General features: G+C 41.4%; 2 protein-coding genes across 2 annotated transcripts in view; both read left to right on the plus strand.

The window, feature by feature from the left end:
* TMEM242 (transmembrane protein 242) overlaps nt 1-22,021 on the plus strand; it is a 47,100-nt gene that overhangs the window by 20,457 nt on the left and 4,622 nt on the right. The gene's annotated exons all lie outside the window — the stretch shown is intronic.
* On the plus strand, nt 11,535-12,676 carry LOC136131785 (L-lactate dehydrogenase A-like 6B). The gene is given in 3 exon segments (XM_065888533.1): nt 11,535-12,463; nt 12,465-12,588; nt 12,590-12,676. Coding segments are annotated over 3 exon segments (1,140 nt in total).

Consider the following 22,021-nt stretch of genomic DNA (forward strand, 5'->3'; position numbering starts at 1 on the left):
CACCAGCTCCACCCTGCTGACCAGCCATGGGCATGGCCTGATTGCTCAGAATGGGTTCATCACTTACTTTGAATTATGGTATTTTATCATGTGTTTATGATCGAGGCAGCATTAATTTTATAACAGGAACTGAATTGTGAAAAGAATGAACATTCACTATGGGTTCATGGTTCCCTATTGCAGCTGTGCACATGATCCTGGTGCATTTGGGCCATGTGAGTGCACAACATGGTGATGTGATTAGATTGTTTATTAGGGCAGATGTTTTAAGTTTAGAGAATAGTGGAGATAAATGCTCTTCAGGCAGTAAGGGCATTATGGATACTAACTGGTAATCCCCCAGTTGTCAAGAGAAAAAACCATGCCACCTATAGTTATTTACATGTTAAAACTTTTTTACCTTTTATTATTTATAGTAGGTATTGAGCACATTTATGGTTAGGCTGTCTTGTTTTTTTTTTTCTTCCCTTTGAAGGAAAAACATTAGGTGTATAAAAAATTCCTGATAGATATGATTGGAATCGCTATAGCTTTTTATGCTTAATGGACCCGTGTTCTGCATTTGTTTGAAGTTATCTCAAAATACTGGTCAGAATCACCCACTGCTGACATTTACTGTGGTTGTGTTAGAATATATTCATGATACCTGGCGTAGTTAAATTTGCATGTCATTTATAGTTGTCTTCACAGGAGCTAAAACATCGATAGAAATAAAACCATGAACGGAAACATTCTCAGTTATTGTAAAATACTTTAAATTGTCCAGAGATTTAAATTTTAAAATTAACTCTTATAAATGGAGTTTTTTTTTAACCATGGGATAAGAGGTATTTGTTTTTATTTACATATATTGGTGTTTATTTTCAAAGAAAAAATATATTTAGGACCTACTTTTTTTAAACAAAAATGGGTTTTTAAATAAATTTATTTATTTATTTATTTGTTTGTTGGCTGCATTGGGTCTTCGTTGCTGCGCGGGCTTTCTCTACTTGCGGCGAGCAGGGGCTACTCTTCGTTGCGGTGTGCGGGCTTCTCATCGCGATGGCTTCTCTTGTTACAGAGCAGAGGCTCTAGGCTCGTGGACTTCAGTAGCTGTGACTCGTGCGCTCTAGAGTGCAGGCTCAGTAGTTGTGGCACACGGGCTTAGCTGCTCGGCCGTATGTGGGATCTTCCCGGACCAGGGCTCGAACCCGTGTCCCCTGCATTGGTAGGTGGATTCTTAACCACTGTGCCATCAGGGAAGCTCATGGCTTTTTTTTAATAAAATATATATATATATGTACTCATTGTATGAAAAGAAAAAATCAGTGTAGAAAAGGTCAAAAACAAAAATCACCAAAGTTCTCCCTGAATTGTAATCACTTATTATAGTAGGAACATCCTTGTAGAGCTTCTATAGGCATGCTCATATAATCATATATAAATACTGTTTTACTGTACTACTATGGAACTCTTTTTCACTGAATACTCATAAGAACATCTTTGCACAGTGGAGTATATGAATCTCCATCACTTTTAATGGCTACATGGTACTCAATTGTATGTTATAATTTACTTAATCGGTCTCCAGCCAACAGCATTTAGATTGTAATTTTTCACTATCAAACACCATGTGAACCTCTATAGGCATACATCTTTTTGTACTCTTCTTTGTCAAGAAATGTGTTCTAAAGACAGAAGATGCTATTGTTGAATCAAAGTGTATTTTTAAAATGTTTTTGATATTTGTTGCTAAGTGGCCTTCCAGGAAAGTTTATACCGTTTAGAAGATACCAGCAATGTATACAAGTTTCCTAGCACCCTTGCCATTAGTAGCTTTTATTACTCTGAAATTTTTGCCAATCTGATACATGGAAAATTTCTTCCTTTATTGTGTCTCTCTGAAGACCTTGCTGCTGTAAAGGCTTTTATGGAAATAATCTGTGACTGGAGTCACGAATACTCTCCAGCCCCAGTCTTGCCTCCTCATCTAGTATAGGTTGCTTTTTTCTCAAAAGGCCAGACCTCTTTTTCTTTAAAAAAATAAAACATGTTAAAACATACATATTTTAAATATTTCTCTAAAAAGTGTCATTTGACTTTCCTCTTCAAAGAAAGATTTTTAAAAAATTCTTCTCCCTTATGGTTCATCACAGGATGTTGACTAGAGCTCCCTGTGCTGTATAGCAGGACCTCGTGGCTTATGCATTCTCTGTGTAATAGTTTGCGCTTGCTACTCCCAAACTCCCGGTCCCTCCCTCCCCCACAACTGCAAGGCTGTTCTCTGTGAGTCTGTTTCTGTTTCGTAGACAAGTTCATTTGTGTCATTTTAGATTCCACATGTAAGTGATAGCGTATGGTATTTGTCTTTCTCTTTCTGACTTTGCTTAGTATGATCATCTCTAGGTCCATCCATGTTGCTGCACATGGCATTATTTCATTCTTCTTTATGGCTGAGTGATACTCCATTGTACATATATATACATCTTTTTTATTTATTTATTTATTTATTTATTTATTTATTTATGGCTGTGTTGGGTCTTCGTTTCTGTGCATGGGCTTTCTCTAGTTGTGGCAAGCGGGGGCCACTCTTCATCGCGGTGCACGGGCCTCTCACTATCGCGGCCCCTGTTGTTGCGGAGCACAGGCTCTAGACGCGCAGGCTCAGTAATTGTGGCTCACGGGCCCAGTTGTTCTGCGGCATGTGGGATCTTCCCAGACCAGGGCTTGAACCCGTGTCCCCTGCATTGGCAGGCAGATTCTCAACCACTGCGCCACTAGGGAAGCCCTATATACATCTTCTTTATCCATTCATCTGTTGATGGACGTTTAGGTTGTTTCCATGTCTTGGCTACTGTAAATAGTACTGCTGTGAACATAGGGGTACATATATCTTTTTGAATTACAGTTTTGTCCTGATATATTCCCAGGAGTGGGATTGCTGGATCATATGCCAACTCTATTTTTAGTTTTTTGTGGAACTTCCATACATTTCTCCATAGTGGCTGCACCAATTTACATTCCCACCAGCAGTGCAAGAGGCTTCCCTTTTCTCCACACCCTCTCCATTATTTGTGGACTTCTTGATGATGGCCATTCTGACTGGTGTGAGGTGATACCTCATTGTAGTTTTGATTTTCATTTCTCTAATACTTAGCAATGTTGAGCATCTTTTCATGTGCCTATTGGCCATCTGTATGTATTATAAGAAAGATCTTTTAAAAGAAGTAATATTATACCTTATCTCTGAGACAATGGTGAATGCACTCTAATAAAATTTATTTTCTCCAGCTCTTTTTTGTAGCTGTTGCTAGGCATACTTTTATATTAATATTTAGGCTCACTTCTTAGTTACCTTATGACCAGCTTGAGGGCTTTTGCTAATTATAGTCAAATTTCTTTTACTTTTTGCTAATTTCAGTTTTACCAACATTCTGGTGTATCTCACATTAAATACATTTATTCTTACACTGTGTTTACTTATTTCAAATGAAAGCAGCATTGAACCCCACATGTAAAATAAAACTATGGAAAAGCTTAAAAGTTTTTAACTTCTAAGATATCTAAGAAGGAAATAAACTTCATGCTGTATACTTTTCATTGGTTTAGGTCAAAGATTAAAAACAAATTCGAGTCTCCTAGCAAATTGTTTAATGGTAGCCACTTCTGAGTGGTCTGCAGGGGAAGTCTGAAACACAGCTGAAACATTTCCCTCTGTGTCCTCGCCTAATCTAATTTCAGTGCTTCCAAAGATTTCTACCAGCTCCGCCCCCAGGAAGAAAGCTTCAGTTTCTTATTCTGACTGCCTTATGTCAGCAGCCGCCGCCTTGCTTCCTCTTCCTGATGGTACTTCCTAGACCGCCCAGAACGCAGTCGTCATGATCTTGCAGAGATAGCTCCATCTGTCAAGCCCTCGGGCCTTCAAACAGCTTAAGCATTGAGGAATATTTTTCCTGGAATCATTTTTAAATTAATTGGAAGTGGCAATGTGCATCAGTTAAACGCAGGTCTGAGGTGACGAGGACATCTCTGTACTCCTTATTTCCCATTCCATTGCAGCTCTGACGGGCTTGGCATGCCGGTGGTGAGAGGTACTCTGTGTGAATGTCAGGGAGCAATTTGGTGACAGAGAGACCGAATCAAAGGGACTTGCTCAGTTTAAAATGGGACGTAGTGACTGATGTACTGTCCCTTTTTTTTGCCAAGGGTTGGGGGAAATCAGCCGTTTTGGTGTATTGCCAAGATTCCTCTTTAAAAACCTACCAGTCTCCTTTTACAAGTAAAATAGAGCCCCAAGCATCTTATAAAGCATTTTATAAAGTAAGAATGTGCAACACTTACCAGGAAAGATAAGCTCTGCCATAAAAGCCTTCTTGTTGCAGGCCTGACACAAACCAGGCTTAATCACCTCAAGAATGTTCCCAGTCTCACTCCACTGGAGGGAAGGTAGCCTTGATTTCACTTGGGTTTTCTTACTGAGCATAGAAAATTGGTCTCACATGAGCAGATCTCTAACCAAAGCATTGTGGAGTGCAGACCTGATAGCGCACGCTTTCCCCTTAAGTTTTTAGTATTTCCTGACTGAAATACTTCTAACAATTTTAAGAAGAAATCTTTTTTTTTAATGTGCTGTATATCTTTCCACAACGCAGATTGTGTTGAACGTAATTTCACTTTTTCTTGATGACTCAGCTATATCAGTTACTATTTGCTTCTGTGCTAACAGATTCTGGGCTTTCATAGTTCTTATTCTTTCTGTACTTCTTCCTGATCCTACTTTGGCTCTTGTTTTTCACCTCCCACCATCCTGTTGACTTTAGGTTCCTCCTTTGCCCTGGTATTTTCTCCATGGTTCTGTCCATTCCAGTGGCTTCATCCACATGCAGACAACTGCCAGGACCGCGTCTTCAGCCAGACCCCTGAGCTCCTAGCTCACAGGCCCGTTTGACTGGACACTGATGCTTGGATGTCCCACTGGTGTTACGTGTGTTTCCACTTGAACTGTCATTTACACCCCCCCATTTCGCCCCCCAACCTACTGCCGGGTCACCCACCGTGAATGGCAGTGTCATCCATCATCTAGCAATGCTGCCTGGACTGAAAAGCTGGACTTTATCCTGACCGCACTCTCTCTCACCCCAGTATCTGATCAGTCACCAAGTCTTGCTCCTCCCCCACCCTCACAGCCACTGTAGCTGGGGCACCTTCCTGCCCCAAGGTGCTTATCACAGCTAAGGTCCCTTCTCCCTGCCTGCCACCTTGCCCCGTCACAGCCCTTTCCCCACACTACCGCAAGGATGCGCTGGCCTTCCTCTTCCCCACACCTCTGCCTTTCTACCATGGGCGGAATATCCATGCTGCGGCCAAAGCCCCACACGCATGAGGGCATCCACCCGCCTCCCACCCCCATCTACCCAAGGACCTCACTCCCATAATTATCCCCAGCCTTTAACGGTGATCAGTTTTCCCTCTGCTGCAGTGTGTGGAGACGTGTTCTAGTTTCTCCTACCTCTAAAAGTCTTCTCTCGGTGTTCCTCGTCCTCCTCCAGGTACCAGCCCATGTCCCTGCTTCCCGTCATAGGAGAGGTTTCTTGAAAAGAGTTGGTTGTGATCACTGTCTCCACTTCCTCTCCTTTTTCTCCTCAGTCCAGCTTCTTTCCCAGCACACCCAAAACTGCTAGTGTGGGTCGCCAGTGCCGTCCTTGTTGCCAGGTCCAGGTCTTGTCGTCATCCTTCTCTTACTTGACCTCTCAGCAACACTTGACACGAGGGAGCATTCTCCCCTCTCTTGGCTTCTACCCCTTCCACCTCACTGGCCATTTTTGTTCATCTCCTTTTCTGGCTCCTCCTCTGCAGACCTGGAAGTGTTGGAGTGTCCAGTGGCTTCATACTTGCACTCTTCTGTTCTCCATCTGTCCTCAGTCCTTGGTGCTCTTGCCTAGTCCCTGGCATTAAACACAATCTATACAATCTGATAATGTCCAAATACATAGCTCCAGCCTGACCTTCACATTTGCCTTGAAACCGCACGTGGTCCATCTCATCTCACAGGCATGTCAAAGCCCCACGTCCCAACCAGAAGTTGTGGTTTCCTCTCCTCCTCCCTAACTTGCTCCTCCCTCAGTCTCCCCCATTTCAGTGAGTGCCACTCCCATCCCCCCAGTCGTTCAAGCCAAAAACCCAGCCGAGAATCATGGTAGATTTTCTCATTTCGTGTCATTCCCTTCACCTAAGCTGTGAGCACCTGCTTGTTAGCCCAGCTGCTAAACAGAGCCTGGCTCTTTCATCTCTCTCCACCTCCATTCATCTTTTGCCTGGTGTATTGAAACAGTTTCCTGTCTAGTATCTCGGCCTCTCCTTTACTTCCCCTAGAATTTTTTTTCCCACGTTGATATTTTTTAAATGTAGGTCAAATCATGTCACTCCTTTATTTAAAAACCCTTCAGCATCTCCTGTTGAGGAAGTCTCACAGGATGTAGCCCCACCTACCTCACTGACCTCATCTGGAGCCACCACCATCACCTCTCCCATCCCATGCCCACCTCGCCCTGCCAGGCCCTGGGCCTTCTTGTTCCTTCAGCACTCCAGCCTTATGCGTAGGGCCTTTCTAGCTTTGCCCAGGAAACTCCTTCCCTGGGTCTTTGCAGGGCTGGCTCTGTGTTGCCATCCAGGGTTTCAACACAGATTTACTTCACCCCCTCAGAGAAGCTTCCCCAGACCGTCTAATTAAAATACAGTAGCCTCTTCATTCCCACCACTCAGTTCCTCTCTGATGTTATCCTGTTTTGTTTTCTTCACGACACTTGTTGCAAAATGAAGTTATATTGACCATTTTAAAATGTTAATCTGTTTTTGCTAAAAGAACATAAATTCTAAGAGAGTGGAGTGTACCTTGTTCATTGTTGTATCCTCAGCACCTGCACCATGCCTACTAGCGCAGAGGAGGTACTTAGTGAACTCTGTTGGATGAAATCTGATCACACTGCCGCTGTCACTTCAGTGGCGCCCTCTTGCCTTGAGAATACATTCCAGGGTGCTTGAAGACGTTTGTAAGTTCCTGTGTGATCCGGCCCCTGCTTATTCTTTAACCCATTGCTTCTCGACCAGGGCTGGGGAGGTGTGTGCGGCAAATTTGCTATGTCCCATCCGCCCACCTCCACCCACGACGGAGATTTGGCAGTGTCTGGAGGTACTGTCTGGGCCATCATAACTACAGGAGAGCTACTGGCATCTAATGGGTAGAGGCCAGGGAAGCTGCTGCACATCCTACAGTGCGTAGGACAGGCCCACAAAGAATGACCTGGTCCAGAATGTCAGGAGTGCTGCGGTTGAGAGTCTAGCTGTGCCTCTAATAAGCCTCTGTCACGGTCAGAGGTCTAGCCGTGCTGAAAGGCAGTGTGCTTTCTAGCCTCAGAGCCTTGTCCTTGCTGCTCCCCCACCTGGAACACCCCTTTCTTTCTTCACTATTCCCAATGCTGCTGACCCTCTTTGTTGCCCAGATAGAGTCTGGAGGCAAATTAGTTTTTAAACTGTATAACGTGGAGTTAATCTGTTTTGGCAGCTTGGAGTTTATAAAGGTAACTTAAGGTTACCTCAAACTGAAAGTAACTTCCATACACAAAAACATCCTTTGTGTCCTTTTTTTTTTAGATGGTAAGGCTGCTGTTACTGAGGACTAGAGTAGTATTTCTATTAAGCCAATCGCAGAGAATAAATGAGCTGAATTAGGTTTTGGGTTTTTTTTTTTTGTGGTACGCGGGCCTCTCTCTGTTGTGGCCTCTCCCGTTGCGGAGCACAGGCTCCAGACGCGCAGGCTCAGCAGCCATGGCTCACGGACCCAGCCACTCCGCAGCATGTGGGAACATCCCGGACCGGAGCACGAACCCATGTCCCCTGCATCGTCAGGCGGACTCTCAACCAGTGCACCACCAGGGAAGCCCCAAATGAGCTGAATTAGTATAACAGCACTTAGTGCAGTCAGAGCCTAAGCCATAAAATTAAACTCTCACTTTTTAGATATGATTTAGGATGTTTAAACACATACTAATGAATATTAATTTCTTTGTTTTTCATGTTTTGTGCCACATTAAAATAATTCCTTTTTAATGATTCACACAAGCAGCTTTTTTACATTGCATTAAAAATTATGTGTAAGATGATGCCTTTAAAGAACAAAAGTGAGATCTGGGTAACTTACCAGAAGAGCTTGCCAATTCATGTTATAGTATTTGAATACCATGAATAGGAAGTTGGTGCCACGGTTGCTTTTTGAATGGACATTCTACCTTTATTCTACTCAGTAGACAAAGCTTTGTGGCCCTGCTTTTGTCCTGCCCCCAGCGTTCCCAGTACTGCTGACGAAAGAAAATACTTGGAGGTACTGCGATTTGTAAATTACGGAGTTAGGTAGATTTTAGTATCTATGAGCAACAGAATCACAGCCCACTGATTTTTTTAAAAAACTACAATTTGCATTTTATGAGTTTCAAAATCACAAGACTTTTAAAATAATTGCGTTTATATAATGTTCTACTTGCATGCTGGTGAGTTTATAGCTTACAGTATTAACACTGCTTTCATTGCATCTTGTTTGTTTGTGTTTTCAAATCAAGGGTTTTGTGCACGGATTATTTTCTTAAAAGTTTTCCATAGAACAAAACATTTTAAATAACTTCAAAGGATAAAAATATTCCTTCTGCCTCTGCATATTTATTTTACTGTGTTTCTAGCACTGTAGAATTTTTTTTTAATTTGTATGTTGTAAGGTGGTAAAGGTGGGCATTAGCTTTGAAAGTAATTAAGAAATCTTTTAGTTTATTCATAGCTTTATCTGAAATTTATGCATCAACCTTGCTAAGAAACCCCAGACAGGCACCATTTTACTTACCCCTTTATGCAGAACTCCAGCACCAGGTGGATCTCCAGCCCTGCCTTTCCATCTCACTCACATTTTAGCCCTCTAGCCTTACTTGGCTCAGTTCTGTGGTTATTTCCTCATTCTTTTCTACCATAAACATTTACTGAATCCCTATTCATAGACCAAGCTCTGTTCTGGAGGATAGGGATATGCTGTTAAATAAAAGGTGATCCCTTTTGGAGTGACAAATTCATAAGTAATTACATTTAACTGTGTGTGATAAATCCTGTAATGGAGAGAGGTACACAGTACAGTGGTGGCGGATTTTTAAAAAGTCAATTCTCCTTGGGAGATTGTAGAAGACTTAGGAGAGCGTGGAATATTTGAGCTGGACTCCTAGATGGAAAAAGGGCAGGGGGAGCTGGGGATGAGAGTCCAGGTGGAAGGAATAGAGTGACTTAGTTTACAACCATCCTTGGTCTAGACGCTTGCTAGTCATCTTTATTTCCTGATTCCTCCCTCCTAAGTGGTGTAACCAAAAGTATTATGGCATAATCCTGCCATCAGCCATAATATTATACTGAATATAGAATAGATAATTTGAATTAGATTTTCCATTTAAAAGGAGTAATGAGCCACCTAAGACAGAAGGTCATTAGGGAGCTGGCTAGCTAGAGTTGGCTTTCCACATCTTTGGGTAGACCTGTCATCTGTTCATCTGTTTTAGTTCTTTCCTTATTATCTCAAGACTTACTGTAAATAAAAGGCTGCTTTGTTTGAGATATTTTTATTTTGGAGAGTGTTATTTTTCTCAAAATTGATTTAGTGTGGCTAAGGGGAAAAACTGAAGAGGCAGCTGTCATAGTGATGGTATTTCTGAAGAGGTTCAAACTCTAGAAAGAAAATTACTGTAGAAAAAGGCCGTCTAACTAAGAGTCTTTATGTCCTTGAATTTCATCCTCAAGAACACTTATAAGAAAAATGACTGGTCAAAGGAATCATTGTAGGAAAAAGTGAGAACAGGCATCAGGTTAAAACATTTCAAGCTATGATTGGGATAAAAGAAAGAATAAGATGTCAGCCACCATTAAATAAAGATCATTTAAATATTCTCCTTTTTAATTTGACAAATGTTGACCATAAATCTGACCACCGGGGTGGAGAGAACGCATGTATGTGGTGCTCTTACCATTTTGTGTGACACGGAGCTTGTACTGTACCATCTAAACAGGGTGCCACCAAGTCACACTGAAACAGGATTGCAGGATCTCCACTGTTGCCACACTTTTCTCACCTCTCACCAACTCCTTTGCTTACTGTTGCTCTCTTCCTGGACTGCAGCTCGGTGGCAGAAAGAATGAGAATAGCTTTTCAAGTCCTGAATGTGAAATATTCATTTTGTCAAGATTTGGTATTCTAAAATGGAATATATATGTGTACACACACACACACACATATATATATACATATACAATTTTTTTTCCTGCCTGTGAGGAGGTGGCATGTACCAAGAGCTCCGTTAGGGGAGAACATACTGCTTTCTTGGAATGAGAGGAAAGCTTTGAGGAATCATTACATGGTCAGAATTCTGTTTATATAAGTGAGGAGAAAGTACTGTTATTTTTGTTTGGACTTTTATAGTTTATTGGGTTTAAGGGTATGTGTATGTGTGTGTGTGTGTGTGTGTGTGTGTGTGTGTGTGTGTATATATATATATATATATATATATATATAACATATATGTGTCAGATGTAAAGTTTTTATTTCCTTAGAAATTTGAAAGGACATTCATAATACTGACCAGAAGAACTCAGAGGAAAGTAAGGTACACTGGTGCCATATTGCACTAGCTAATATTTTAGTCCTTTAATCAATAATCTGGTTTGTGCAGTTGGCCAAAATTTGCCATTTTAAGGACGTAGAAGATATATCTTCATGCTGATATCAGGCTACATCATCACCATCTTTCTACTCGGGAAGTCGTTTTCGATCAGGACTCTCAATTAGGAGCTTTCCTTTGTCGCGACTGTTTGACTAGCTCACGGTCGGCTCCTGCCCCTTGTCGTCAGGATCCTACGACTTCCGCAGTCACGGTCGTGACTGACATAAAGGCAGCGGAAGCCTTTCCAAGCGTAAGGTTCTCGAACTGGATACAACGGGAAACAGGAGTCCCAGTTTTCCAACGGATGCAGGGAAATGGTGCAGGAGGCCATTGGGAGACAAAGGATACGCACCTGGTTATTCCTGGCAGGGATACAGTTAAGAAAATTTAACCTTATTTTCATCTGTACTGAATGGAAATGTTTTTACTTGGCATATGTAGTGAAAACAGAAAATCAGTAATCCCAAGGATCTGGGTTGTCTCATTATACATGCTAAGTAGTGGAGAGAATTCGAGTTCTTAAAATTTTAACTCCAGAATTCATTTGCGAGAGAAGCCCTTCCGTGTCGTCGTCGTCCCCCTCCCCGCAATCAGATCAGACCTGAAGTACTTTGCGGAGGCCCGTTTGAGGCCACGAGAGCTGGGCTCGCCTTGCGCAGCCGCAGTAGCAGGCCGCGTCCAAAGGTCCCGGCCTTGCGCAGCCGCAGTAACGGGCTGAGCAAACGGCCAACGGTCACAGCTCTCTGCTTTTGAGCTTGTAAGGCTGCCTGCTGCTTTCTTCCTATCTCTCTTCCTTCACCTCTCGAGTGAGTAGCCATGAGCTGGGCTGTGGGAATGCAGCGGGCCAGCCAGAGAGTGGGCGCTGTGAGAGCAAATTGCCTGTGCCCGGGAATGGTGTTGAGTCCCTGCCAGCCGGCAGGCATCGCCCACAGGGGCACCTGGCCCATCGCCCCCGCGTCCAAGATGGCTACGGTCAAGTGTGAGCTTATGAAGAATTTCCCCTCAGAGGAGCCCGTTCGTTGCAATAAGATCTCCATTGTAGGAACTGGATCGGTTGGCATGGCCTGTGCTATCAGCATCCTGTTAAAAGGCTTGAGTGATGAACTTGCCTTGGTGGATGTTGATGGAGGCAGACTGAAGGGTGAGACAGTGGATCTTCAGCATGGCAGCCCTTTTGTGAAAATGCCCAATATTATTTCCAGCAAAGATTACCTTGTCACTGCAAACTCCAACCTCGTGATTAGCACAGCAGGTGCACGCCAGGAAAAAGGAGAAACACGCCTTAATTTAGTCCAGCGAAATTTGGCCATCTTTAAGTTAATGATTTCCAGTATTGTTCAGTACAGTCCTCGCTGCAAGCTGATTGTTGTTTCCAATCCAGTGGATATCTTAACTTACGTAGCCTGGAAGTTGAGTGGATTTCCCCAAAACCGTATTATTGGAAGTGGTTGTAATCTGGACACTGCCCGTTTCCGTTTCTTGATCGGGCAGAGGCTTGGTATCCATTCTGAAAGCTGTCATGGGTGGATCCTTGGAGAGCACGGAGACTCAAGTGTTCCTGTTTGGAGTGGAGTGAACATCGCTGGTGTCCCTCTGAAGGATCTGAACGTAGATATAGGAACTGATAAAGATCCTGAGCAGTGGAAAAGTGTGCACAAAGACGTGGTTGCTAGTGCCTATGAGATTATCAGAATGAAAGGTGGTACTTCTTGGGCCGCTGGCCTGTCTGTAGCTGACTTAACAGAGTATCGTGAAGAACCTCAGGAGAGTGCATCCGCTTTCCACCAGAATTAAGGGTCTCTAAGGGATAAATGAAGTATTCCTCAGTGTTCCTTGTATCCTGGGAGGGAGTGGTATTACCAACCTTATAAAAAGTAAAGTTGGCCCCTGAAGAAGAGACCCATCTGCAGAAGAGTGCAAAAACACTTTGGGAAATTCAAAAGGAGCTTAAGTTTTAAAGTTGTTTAAAACTACCATTCTGAAGTTATTGAAGAAAAGAGAGTAGTTATGGAGTTGTGTATGTCCAGTTTTTGAATAAACTTGAATTCCTAAAAGTTGGAAACAGGGAAGGGGGTAGAGTGACTCCCCTATTTATTTAGACCTCCCCCCCAGCTCTTTTATTTAGCATCCAGATGCTGAATTATGCTTTTTTTTAAACAATTCCTAAGTGACTGCATCAAAGAAGGTGTTTTCGTACCACTGGTGTACCGGTCCTCACCCTGTGTATGTGTGTGTGTGTGTGTGTGTGTGTGTGTGTATAGTTGCCACTTGTCCAAAAAAATGGAGGATGTGGGTGTTTGTTGTGTTACAGAAATTCTGATTCTTTTCATTAAGTACAGGTTCATTCTTTTGTTCTGGGTGACTTATACCTGTGTTCATTTATATACTATGTTTTTGACGTTGTAACTTCCTGTACAATGTGAAAATAAACGTATACACAGAAGCATTTTCTGTAATGGAGCCATCAGCTGTCTTCATTGCCCTATGACAGCCTATCAGCCAGGCTTTCAAAAAGGCATCGTAAAATGGGAGCTGGAAGCCGGTCCTGTGTGTGCATACTCATGTATATGTACCAGTGAAGCAGGATCATTAAGTAAAAAATGAAAATAATAGTGATTTAGTTGGTAGCTATTATAAAGTATTTAAGGCAGTAAAATATAAAGCTTCAGAAAGAGGCCTGAGAGAGGTGGTAGCAGTTACTAAAAATAAAGTCTGACTGAAATAATTTTAGAACTGCCTCTGAGAACCTGACCTGTTAGCACATTAAATCAAGAAGCACATTATAAATTGTTCTTCTTGGGCTGAGTCTTACCTGCAGAGTGTGCCCTGGCCCTAAGACACTCCAGGGTCATCTCTGTTGCTCAGTTTACTTCACATTAACGGAAAGATTTTGCTTTTGAATTGTGCCCTGTTGTTAGTCACTGTCATAAAATTTGGCCATTTTAATGAGTACTTAAGGGATTGTATTTCTCAGAAAGTTACATGTTGGCTTTTTATTCCTAGATCAGTTGACTTTACTACAGATTCTATACTGTATGGATGTGATACATTGAAGGTTTAGGAGAAAGTAAAGATGCTCGTCTGGGGCTTCCCTGGTGGCGCAGTGGTTGAGAGTCCGCCCGCCGATGCAGGGGACGCGGGTTCGTGCCCCGGTCCGGGAGGATCCCACATGCCGCGGAGCGGCTGGGCCCGTGAGCCATGGCCGCTGAGCCTGCGCGTCCGGAGCCTGTGCTCCGCAACGGGAGAGGCCACAACAGTGAGAGGCCCGCGTACCGCAAAAAAAAAAAAAAAAAAAAAGATGCTCGTCTGACCTTTACCTAAATAATGGTACTAATAACTTAGGAAATGAGAATCTTAGCCTTCCTATTCAATTGAATATTAAATAAATGATATGGTATGTTCAAACATATCTCAGGTTTGATGTGGATATCAATAGGCCTAATCAAAATTGAAACGTACTAGTATCTGCTTTCTTTTTTTTTTTTTGGCTGCATCGGGTATTTGTTGCGCGTGGGCTTTTCTCTAGTTGCTGCAAGCAGGGGCTACTCTCCATTGTGGTGCACAGGCGTCTCATTGCGGTGGCTTCTCTTGTTGCAGAGCACGGGCTCTAGGTGTGCGGCCTTCAGTAGTTGTGGCACACGGGCTTAGTAGTTGTGGTTCGCGGGCTCTAGAGCGCAGCCTCCATAGCTGTGGCGCACGGGCTTAGCTGCTCCGCGGCATGTGGGATCTTCCCGGACCAGGGCTTGAACCCGTGTCCCCTGCATTGGCAGGCGGATTCTTAACCACTGCGCCACCAGGGAAGCCCCTAGCATCTGCTTTCTAAATTAAGCCAGTCCTGCTTATTTAGTTTTATCAAGTAGACATAGGACAGTGGTCTACCCCCCAAAACTGACCCTTTACTTAACTGTGCTGATCAGAGCTCCCCTATTATTTCATTGAACCATACTATTTCATTGAAAATATCAAAATGTTCTGATTACCCAGGAAGCTGTGTCATATTATGGGATTAATCGATGTGCTGAGCTCCCTGAAGGTGGCAAAAGTGGTGCTTTGATTGTTCCAGGTGGTTCTAAAACCTTTTTAAGCTTAATTGCACCAAGTTTCTCTTCCCCTTTGTCCAGCCCTTGAATTTTTATTCAGCCATGTTTCAGCCAAATTTAATGTAATATTGAAGGAGATCAGAGCCTGCCTTATGTCTGTTTTGTAATTCTCTTCACCAGCTACTTCAGTCAGGATAGGCTGGGTTATACTATAGTAAAAAATAATCTCCAGCTGTGTGGCTTAAAATAAGAAAAGTTTGGGCTTCCCTGGTGGTGCAGTGGTTGAGAGTCCGCCTGCCGATGCAGGGGACACGGGTTTGTGTCCCGGTCCGGGAGGATCCCACATGCCGCGGAGCGGCTGGGCCCATGAGCCATGGCCGCTGAGCCTGCGCATCCGGAGCCTGTGCTCCACAACGGGAGAGGCCACAACGATGAGAGGCCCGCGTACCGCAAAAAAAAATAATAATAACAAAGGTTTATTTCTCTCCTAAAATTCACTGGGTTTACACAACTTTCTAGGGAAGCTGCCCTCCACAGGCTGGCCTCATACCTCAAGTTTCTTTGATCTTGAGGCGCCACTGCAGCAACACAGGTTTCCATGATTGCTGTGGAAAGGGAAGAGAGGCCTGGAGAATTGAACACTTGCAGTAATGTGCTTCCACCTTGGAAGTGACACACATCTCTCTTCCTCATGTTTCATTAGCCAGAATTAGTTAGATGGTTACCTAACTTCAAGAGGGTAGAGAAGTATAGCCCCCTGTATCCAGAAGCAGATGAGTACTGGCCATCGGTGAGTACTGGTAACAGTCTGCCATTCAGCATTCTCAGTAACACGGTCACCATCACAAGAGACACACACTATAGGCTTTTTAAGTCATTTGTATTGAAAGCTGGCACAGGCGTAGAGCTTGTAGAGGTGCCCTGTCTTTCCAGGTCACAGAACCAGGGTGGTTGTGGGGAAAGAGCCTGGATATCAGTCAGGCCATCGTACTCGTAAACCAGATCACCGTGGGTGGGCTAACCTCTCTGACCTCTGGTTTCTCATATGTGAAGTGGTGGTCCTCATTTCTGCCACACAGAATCGTGAAGACTGAATAAAAGCCTACTGCTTGGTGTAGTGTCCGGCACATAGGTGATCTCAAATGGCAGACACTGTTATTCCTGTTCAGGGAACATTTATAGTCTTATTCTGTTTTATGAAGAAGCTGAATTTCCTGGTTCTTCAAAATGACCGTTGGCACTGTAATTATTGACAGGTCCAAAGGCTTTCTCATCAGTTGGTCCTATAAAGCTTTCATTATTCTAACCTCAGCACCGAGGCTGGCAGTAGTCCTGTACCTGCAAGTGAGAAAACTGAAGCTAAGTGAGCTAGTCAATGGCAAAGACGTTTTAAAACTTCAAGCTTTTTTTTTTTTTTTTTTTTTTTTTTTTGCGGTACACGGGCCTCTCACTGTCGTGGCCTCTCCCGTTGCGGAGCACAGGCTCCAGATGCACAGGCCCAGCGGCCATGGCTCACGGGCCCAGCCGCTCCGCGGCATGTGGGATCTTCCCGGACCGGGGCACGAACCCACGTCCCCTGCATCGACAGGCAGACTCTCAACCACTGCACCACCGGGGAAGCCCTAAAACTTGAAGCGTTTAATTCCAATAGCTGTCTATTTATTAGAATAAATGCTGTAAGGGTTTTCTCAAATTAAATTGGGGGCATAGCCTCAGCTTTTAAGTAATTTTTCAGCACACTATATATTAGACCAGAAGTTTTCGTGTTGTTTTTTTCCTTGCCAAGACATGCATGGTAAATGTATAGCATATCCCATGTTTCACTCCTGGCATACCGGCTAAATCGCCCTTTAAAAAGCTGTTGAGGTGTGAATGAGAGTAGTAAACATTATTGGAGACATGATCTTGAATCTATTTTAATATCTAAAAAGTCAATCAGAATGTCCATGTTAGTGACAAATTACTTGTAATACATTTTCCAATTGTCATAACACTCTTTGAGAACTGCTGCCTTGGAGAGTGGTAGTTTCTGATAATATTACAACCCAGCACTGTTGGACACAAACATTGGGACTTAAGGATGCGGTTCTTGGAGCAGTGGGCTCATTGCCTAGGGAGTGCCATTCGTGTCTTATTTTTTGTGGAGAGCAGCCCCTGGAGTTGTGCAGTACAGAGTGGCCCTGTTTAGAAAGGTAGGTTTGTGGTCCATAATCATGGAAAAATTCTCCCTGGTCAGAGATGAAAGAGGAAAGAGGAGGACTGCAGAGAGGAGGTCCCAGAATTTGGAAAATGCTTCAGAGTAAAGCTGAGTTGCTAGATGGAGACTCAGGTTCCCAGCATGCCCCATCTTCACCAAACTTTTGGGGTTTTAGGTTAGGGGGATGGTTCTGTGGCAATAGCTGTAATTATTATTGTGGAATTCAGTACATTTATTTTATAATGATTTTTGCTTAAATGTACTCAATCCCTAAATCTTTTGTCACACACATTTTTAAGCAGGGGAATGTTCTGTTGGCCTGTACTAGAGTATCACTGATAAGACCGGCACTTCTGATCTGCATATCAGAAATTGAAACAGGTGGAAAAAACTGAAGGTTTTCGTTTACTATACATATACTACAAATAGTACAAGCTTAAAAACTTTCTATGAGCCCTACTGTTGAAAGCAACTTGAGGCCCTGTTTATAAGTAGGGTATAAGTAAAGACTCTGGGTTTCCATTCCCACAGGTGTAAAATTAAAAAAATTTTTTTCATTGAAGTGTAGTTGATGTACAATGTTATGTAAGTAACAGGCATACAATATAATGATTCAAAAATCTTCAAGGTTGTACTCCGTTTACAGTTCTAAAATATTGGCCATATACCCTGTGTTGTAGAATATATCCTTGTAGCTTATTTTATACATAATAGTTTGCACCTCTTAATCCCCTACCCTTACGTTGCTCCTCCACCCTTCCCTCTCCCCAGTGGTAACCACTGGTTTCTGTATCTGAGTCTGTTTTCTTTTTTGTTATATTCACTAGTTTGTTGTATTTTTTAGATTCCACATATAAGTGATATCATACAGTATTTGTCTTTCTCTGTTGGACTTACTTCACTTAGCATAATACCCTCCAAGTCCATCCATGTTGTTGCAAATGGCAAAACTTCATTCCTTTTTATGACTGATTAGTATTACATTGTACATATATATATACCACATCATGTTTATCCAGTCATCTGTTGATGGACACTTAGGTCGCTTCCATATCTTGGCAGTTATAAATAATGCTGCTGTGAACATTGGCGTGCATGTATCTTTTCGAATTAATGTTTTTGTTTTTTTCAGATATATGCCCAGGAATGGAATTGCTGGGTTATATGATTCTTCTATTTTCAGTTTTTTGAGAAACCGCCATCCTTTTTTGCACAGTGGCTACACCAATTTACATTCTCACCAACAGAGTACAAGGGTTCCCTTTTCTCCGCATCCTCACCAACATTTGTTATTTGTGTCCTTTTTGAGGATAGCCATTCTGACAGGGGTGAAGTGATATCTCATTGTAGTTTTGATTTGCATTTCCTTGATGATTAGGGATGTTGAGCATCTTTTCATGTGCCTGTTGGCCATCTGCATGTCCTTTTGAAAAAATGTCTATTCAGTTCTTCTGCCCATTTTTAAATTGGGTTTTAAATTTTGAATTGTATGAGCTGTTGATATTTGTTGGATATTAACCCTGTATCGGTCATATTATTTGCAAATATCTTCTCCCATTCAGTAGGTTGTCTTTTCGTTTTGTTGATTGTTTCCTTTGTTGTACAAAACCTTTTAAGTTTAACTAGGTCTCATTTGTTTATTTTTGCCTTCATTTCCTTTGCTTCAGGAGACAGCTATGTCAAAGAATTTTCCGCCTGTGTTTGCCTCTAGGAGTTTTATAGTTTCCAGTCTTACACTTAGGTCTTTAATCCATTTAAAAATTTTTGTGTATGGTGTTAGAGAATGTTCTAATTTCATTCTTTTACTTGTGGCTGTCCAATTTTCCCAGCACCACTTATTGAAGAGGCTGCCTTTTCTCCGATGTATATTTTTCCTCCTTTGTTATAGATTAATTGACCATAGGTGCATGGGTTTATTTCTGGGCTCTCTGTTCCATTGATCTATGTGTCTGTTTTTGTGTCAGTACCATACTGTTTTAATTACTGTAGCTTTGTAGTATAGTCTGAAGACAGGGAGTGTGATTCCTCCAGCTCTGTTCTTCTTTCTCAAGATTGCTTTGGCTATCTGGGATCTTTTGTGTTTCCATACAAATTTTGAAGTTATTTGTTCAAGTTTTGTGAAAAAATGCCATGGCTATCTTGATAGGGATTGCATTGAGTCTGTAGATTGCCTTGTGTAGTATGGTCATTTTAACAATATTAACTCTTCCAACCCATGAACATGGTATATCTTTCCATCTGTTGGTGTTGTCTTCGGTTTCTTTCCTCACTGCCATAGTTTTCCAAGTACAGGTCTACCTTCTTAGGTAGGTTTATTCATTGGCATTTTATTCTTTTTGATGCAGTGGTAAATGGGATTGTTTCCTCAATTTCTCTTATAGTTCATTGTTAGTGTACAGAAATGCAACAGATTTCTGTATATTAATTTTGTATCCTGCAACTTTACTAAATTCATTGATGAGTTCTAGTAGTTTTCTGGTGGCATCTGTAGGATTTTTTTTATGTATAGTATCATCTACAAACAGTGACAGTTTTACTTCTTCCTTTCCGATTTGTATTCTTTTTATTTCTTTTTCCTCTCTGATTGCTGTGGCTAGGACTTCCAGTACTATGTTGAATAAAAGTGGTGAGAGTGGACATCCTTGTCTTGTTCCTGATCTTAGAGGAAATACTGTCAGCTTTTTCCCTGGGGTTTTTTGTTTGATTTTTGTTTTGGCTCTATTTCATTTATTTCTGCTCTGATCTTTATGATTTATTTCCTTCTACTAACTTTGGGTTTTGTTTGTTCTTCTTTCTCTAGTTCCTTTTGGTGTAAGGTTAGGTTGTTTATTTGATATTTTTCTTGTTTCCTAAGGTAAGCTATATCACTATAAACTTCCCTCTTAGAACTACATTTGCTGCATCCCATAGGTTTGGGATCATTGTGTTTTAGTATTCATTTGTGTCTAGATATTTTTTAATTTACTTTTGATTTCTTCAGTGATCCATTGGTTGTTTAGTGTTTGGTTGTTTAGTAGTATATTGTTTGGCCTCCACGTGTTTTTGTTTTCTGCAGTTTTTGTAGTTGATTTCTAGTATCATAGTGTTCATATCGGAAAAGATGATTGACATCATTTCAACTTTCTTAAATTTACCAGGGCTTGTTTTGTGGAAACGTGATCTATCCCGATCCATGTGCACTTTAAAGGAATATGTATTCTGCTGCTTTTGGATGGAATGTTCTGTGTATATCAATTAAGTTCATCTGGTCTAATGTATCATTTAAGGCTAGTGTTTCCTTATTGATTTTCTGTCTAGATGATGTGTCCATTGATGTAAATGGGGTGTTAAAGTCCCCTACTATTATTGTGTTACTCTCAGTTTCTCCCTTTATGTCCGTTAATATTTGCTTTATGTGTTTCAGTGCTCCTATGTTGGGTGCATATATATTTACAATTGTTATATCTTTTTCTTGGACTGATCCCTTGATCATTATGCAGTGCCCTTGTTTCTTGTAACAGCCTTTATTTCAAAGTCTATTTTGTCTGATATAAGTATTGCTACCTTGGTTTTCTTTTGATTTCTATTTGCATGGAATATCTTTTTTCATCCCCTCACCTTCAGTCTGTGTGTCTTCAGATCTCGTGTAGGCAGCACATATATGGGTCTTGTTTTTGTATCCATTCAGGCACTCTGATTTTTAATTGGAACACTTCCATTTACATTTAAGGTAATTATTGATATGTACTTTTGACATTTTGTCAATTATTTGTAAGTTGTTTTTGTAAGTCATCAAGTCACAAAAGAAAAGAAGGGAAAAAAAAGACCATCTTTAGTGTTATGTTTGAATTCCTTTTTGTGTATGTGTATATCTATTATAGATAATTTGGTTTTTGGTTACCATGAGGTTTTTATATAGTGAGATACATATATATACATAGTTTTATATACATATATATGTATATATATAGTTTTATATATATATGAATTACATATATATTTGTTTTAAGTTGCTGATCTCTTAATTTCAAATGCATTTTGATAACCCTGCATTTCTACTCTCCTCCCCTCACAATTACTGTTTTTGACATCATATTTTACATCTAATTGTTTTGTGTATCCCTTAACTGCTTATTGTGAATATAGATGATTTTACTACTTTTGTTTTTTAACCTTCCTACTAGCTTTGTGTGTGGATGACTTCCTGTCTTTACGGCGTGTTTGCCTTTATACCATTGAGCTTTTCAGTTTGTAATTTTCATGTTTCTAGTTACGGCATTTTCTTTATCGCTTAGAAAAGTTACTTTAACATTTCCTGTAAAACTGGTTTGGTGGTGCTGAACTCTTAGCTTTTGCTTGTCTGTAAAGCTTTTGATCTATCAAATCTACACAAGAGTTGCTGGGTAGAGTATTCTTGGTTGTAGGTTTTTCCCTTTCATCACTTTAAATATATGGTGTCACTCTTTTCTGGCCTGCAGAGTTTCTGCTGAAAAGTCAGCTGATAGCCTTATGGGAGTTCCCTTGTATGTTATTTGTTGCTTTTCCCTTGCTGTTTTTAATATTCTCTCTTTACCTTTAATTTTTGCCATTTTAATTGTGTGTCTTGGTGTGTTTCTCTTTGGGTTAATCCTTTATGGGACTCTCTGGATGTCTATGGCTGTTTACTTTCCCAGGTCAGGGAAGTTCTCAGCTATTATGTCTTCAAATATGTTCTCAGCCCCTTTCTCCCTCTTTTCCTTCAGGGACCCCTATAATGTGAATATTAGTGTGTGACCAGGGGATTTCTGCAGAAACTAATGCCTGTGGCCAGCAATTTTTATTTTGGCTGGCCAAAAAGTAATTGTTATTATTTCACTAACACTTTGCGGGTTATTACATTCAGTAGTTAAATCTGACACACCTGTAAAGTCTTCTAATCTTCATGAAATGTTGTCTTCAATCCACTCTTTTGTAGTAGCAAAGGAGCATTCTCCAGCACTGTGAGTTCTGTTTTCACTTTCTGTATCAGAGTCAATCACTAAGGTTTTTTGTCTTTATTTGGTCTTATATTCACATCATCTGAATCAGAAGTGTATTCTGAAGAGCTA

Source organism: Phocoena phocoena, chromosome 12, assembly GCF_963924675.1.
Source record: "Phocoena phocoena chromosome 12, mPhoPho1.1, whole genome shotgun sequence".
NCBI lineage: Eukaryota > Metazoa > Chordata > Mammalia > Artiodactyla > Phocoenidae > Phocoena > Phocoena phocoena.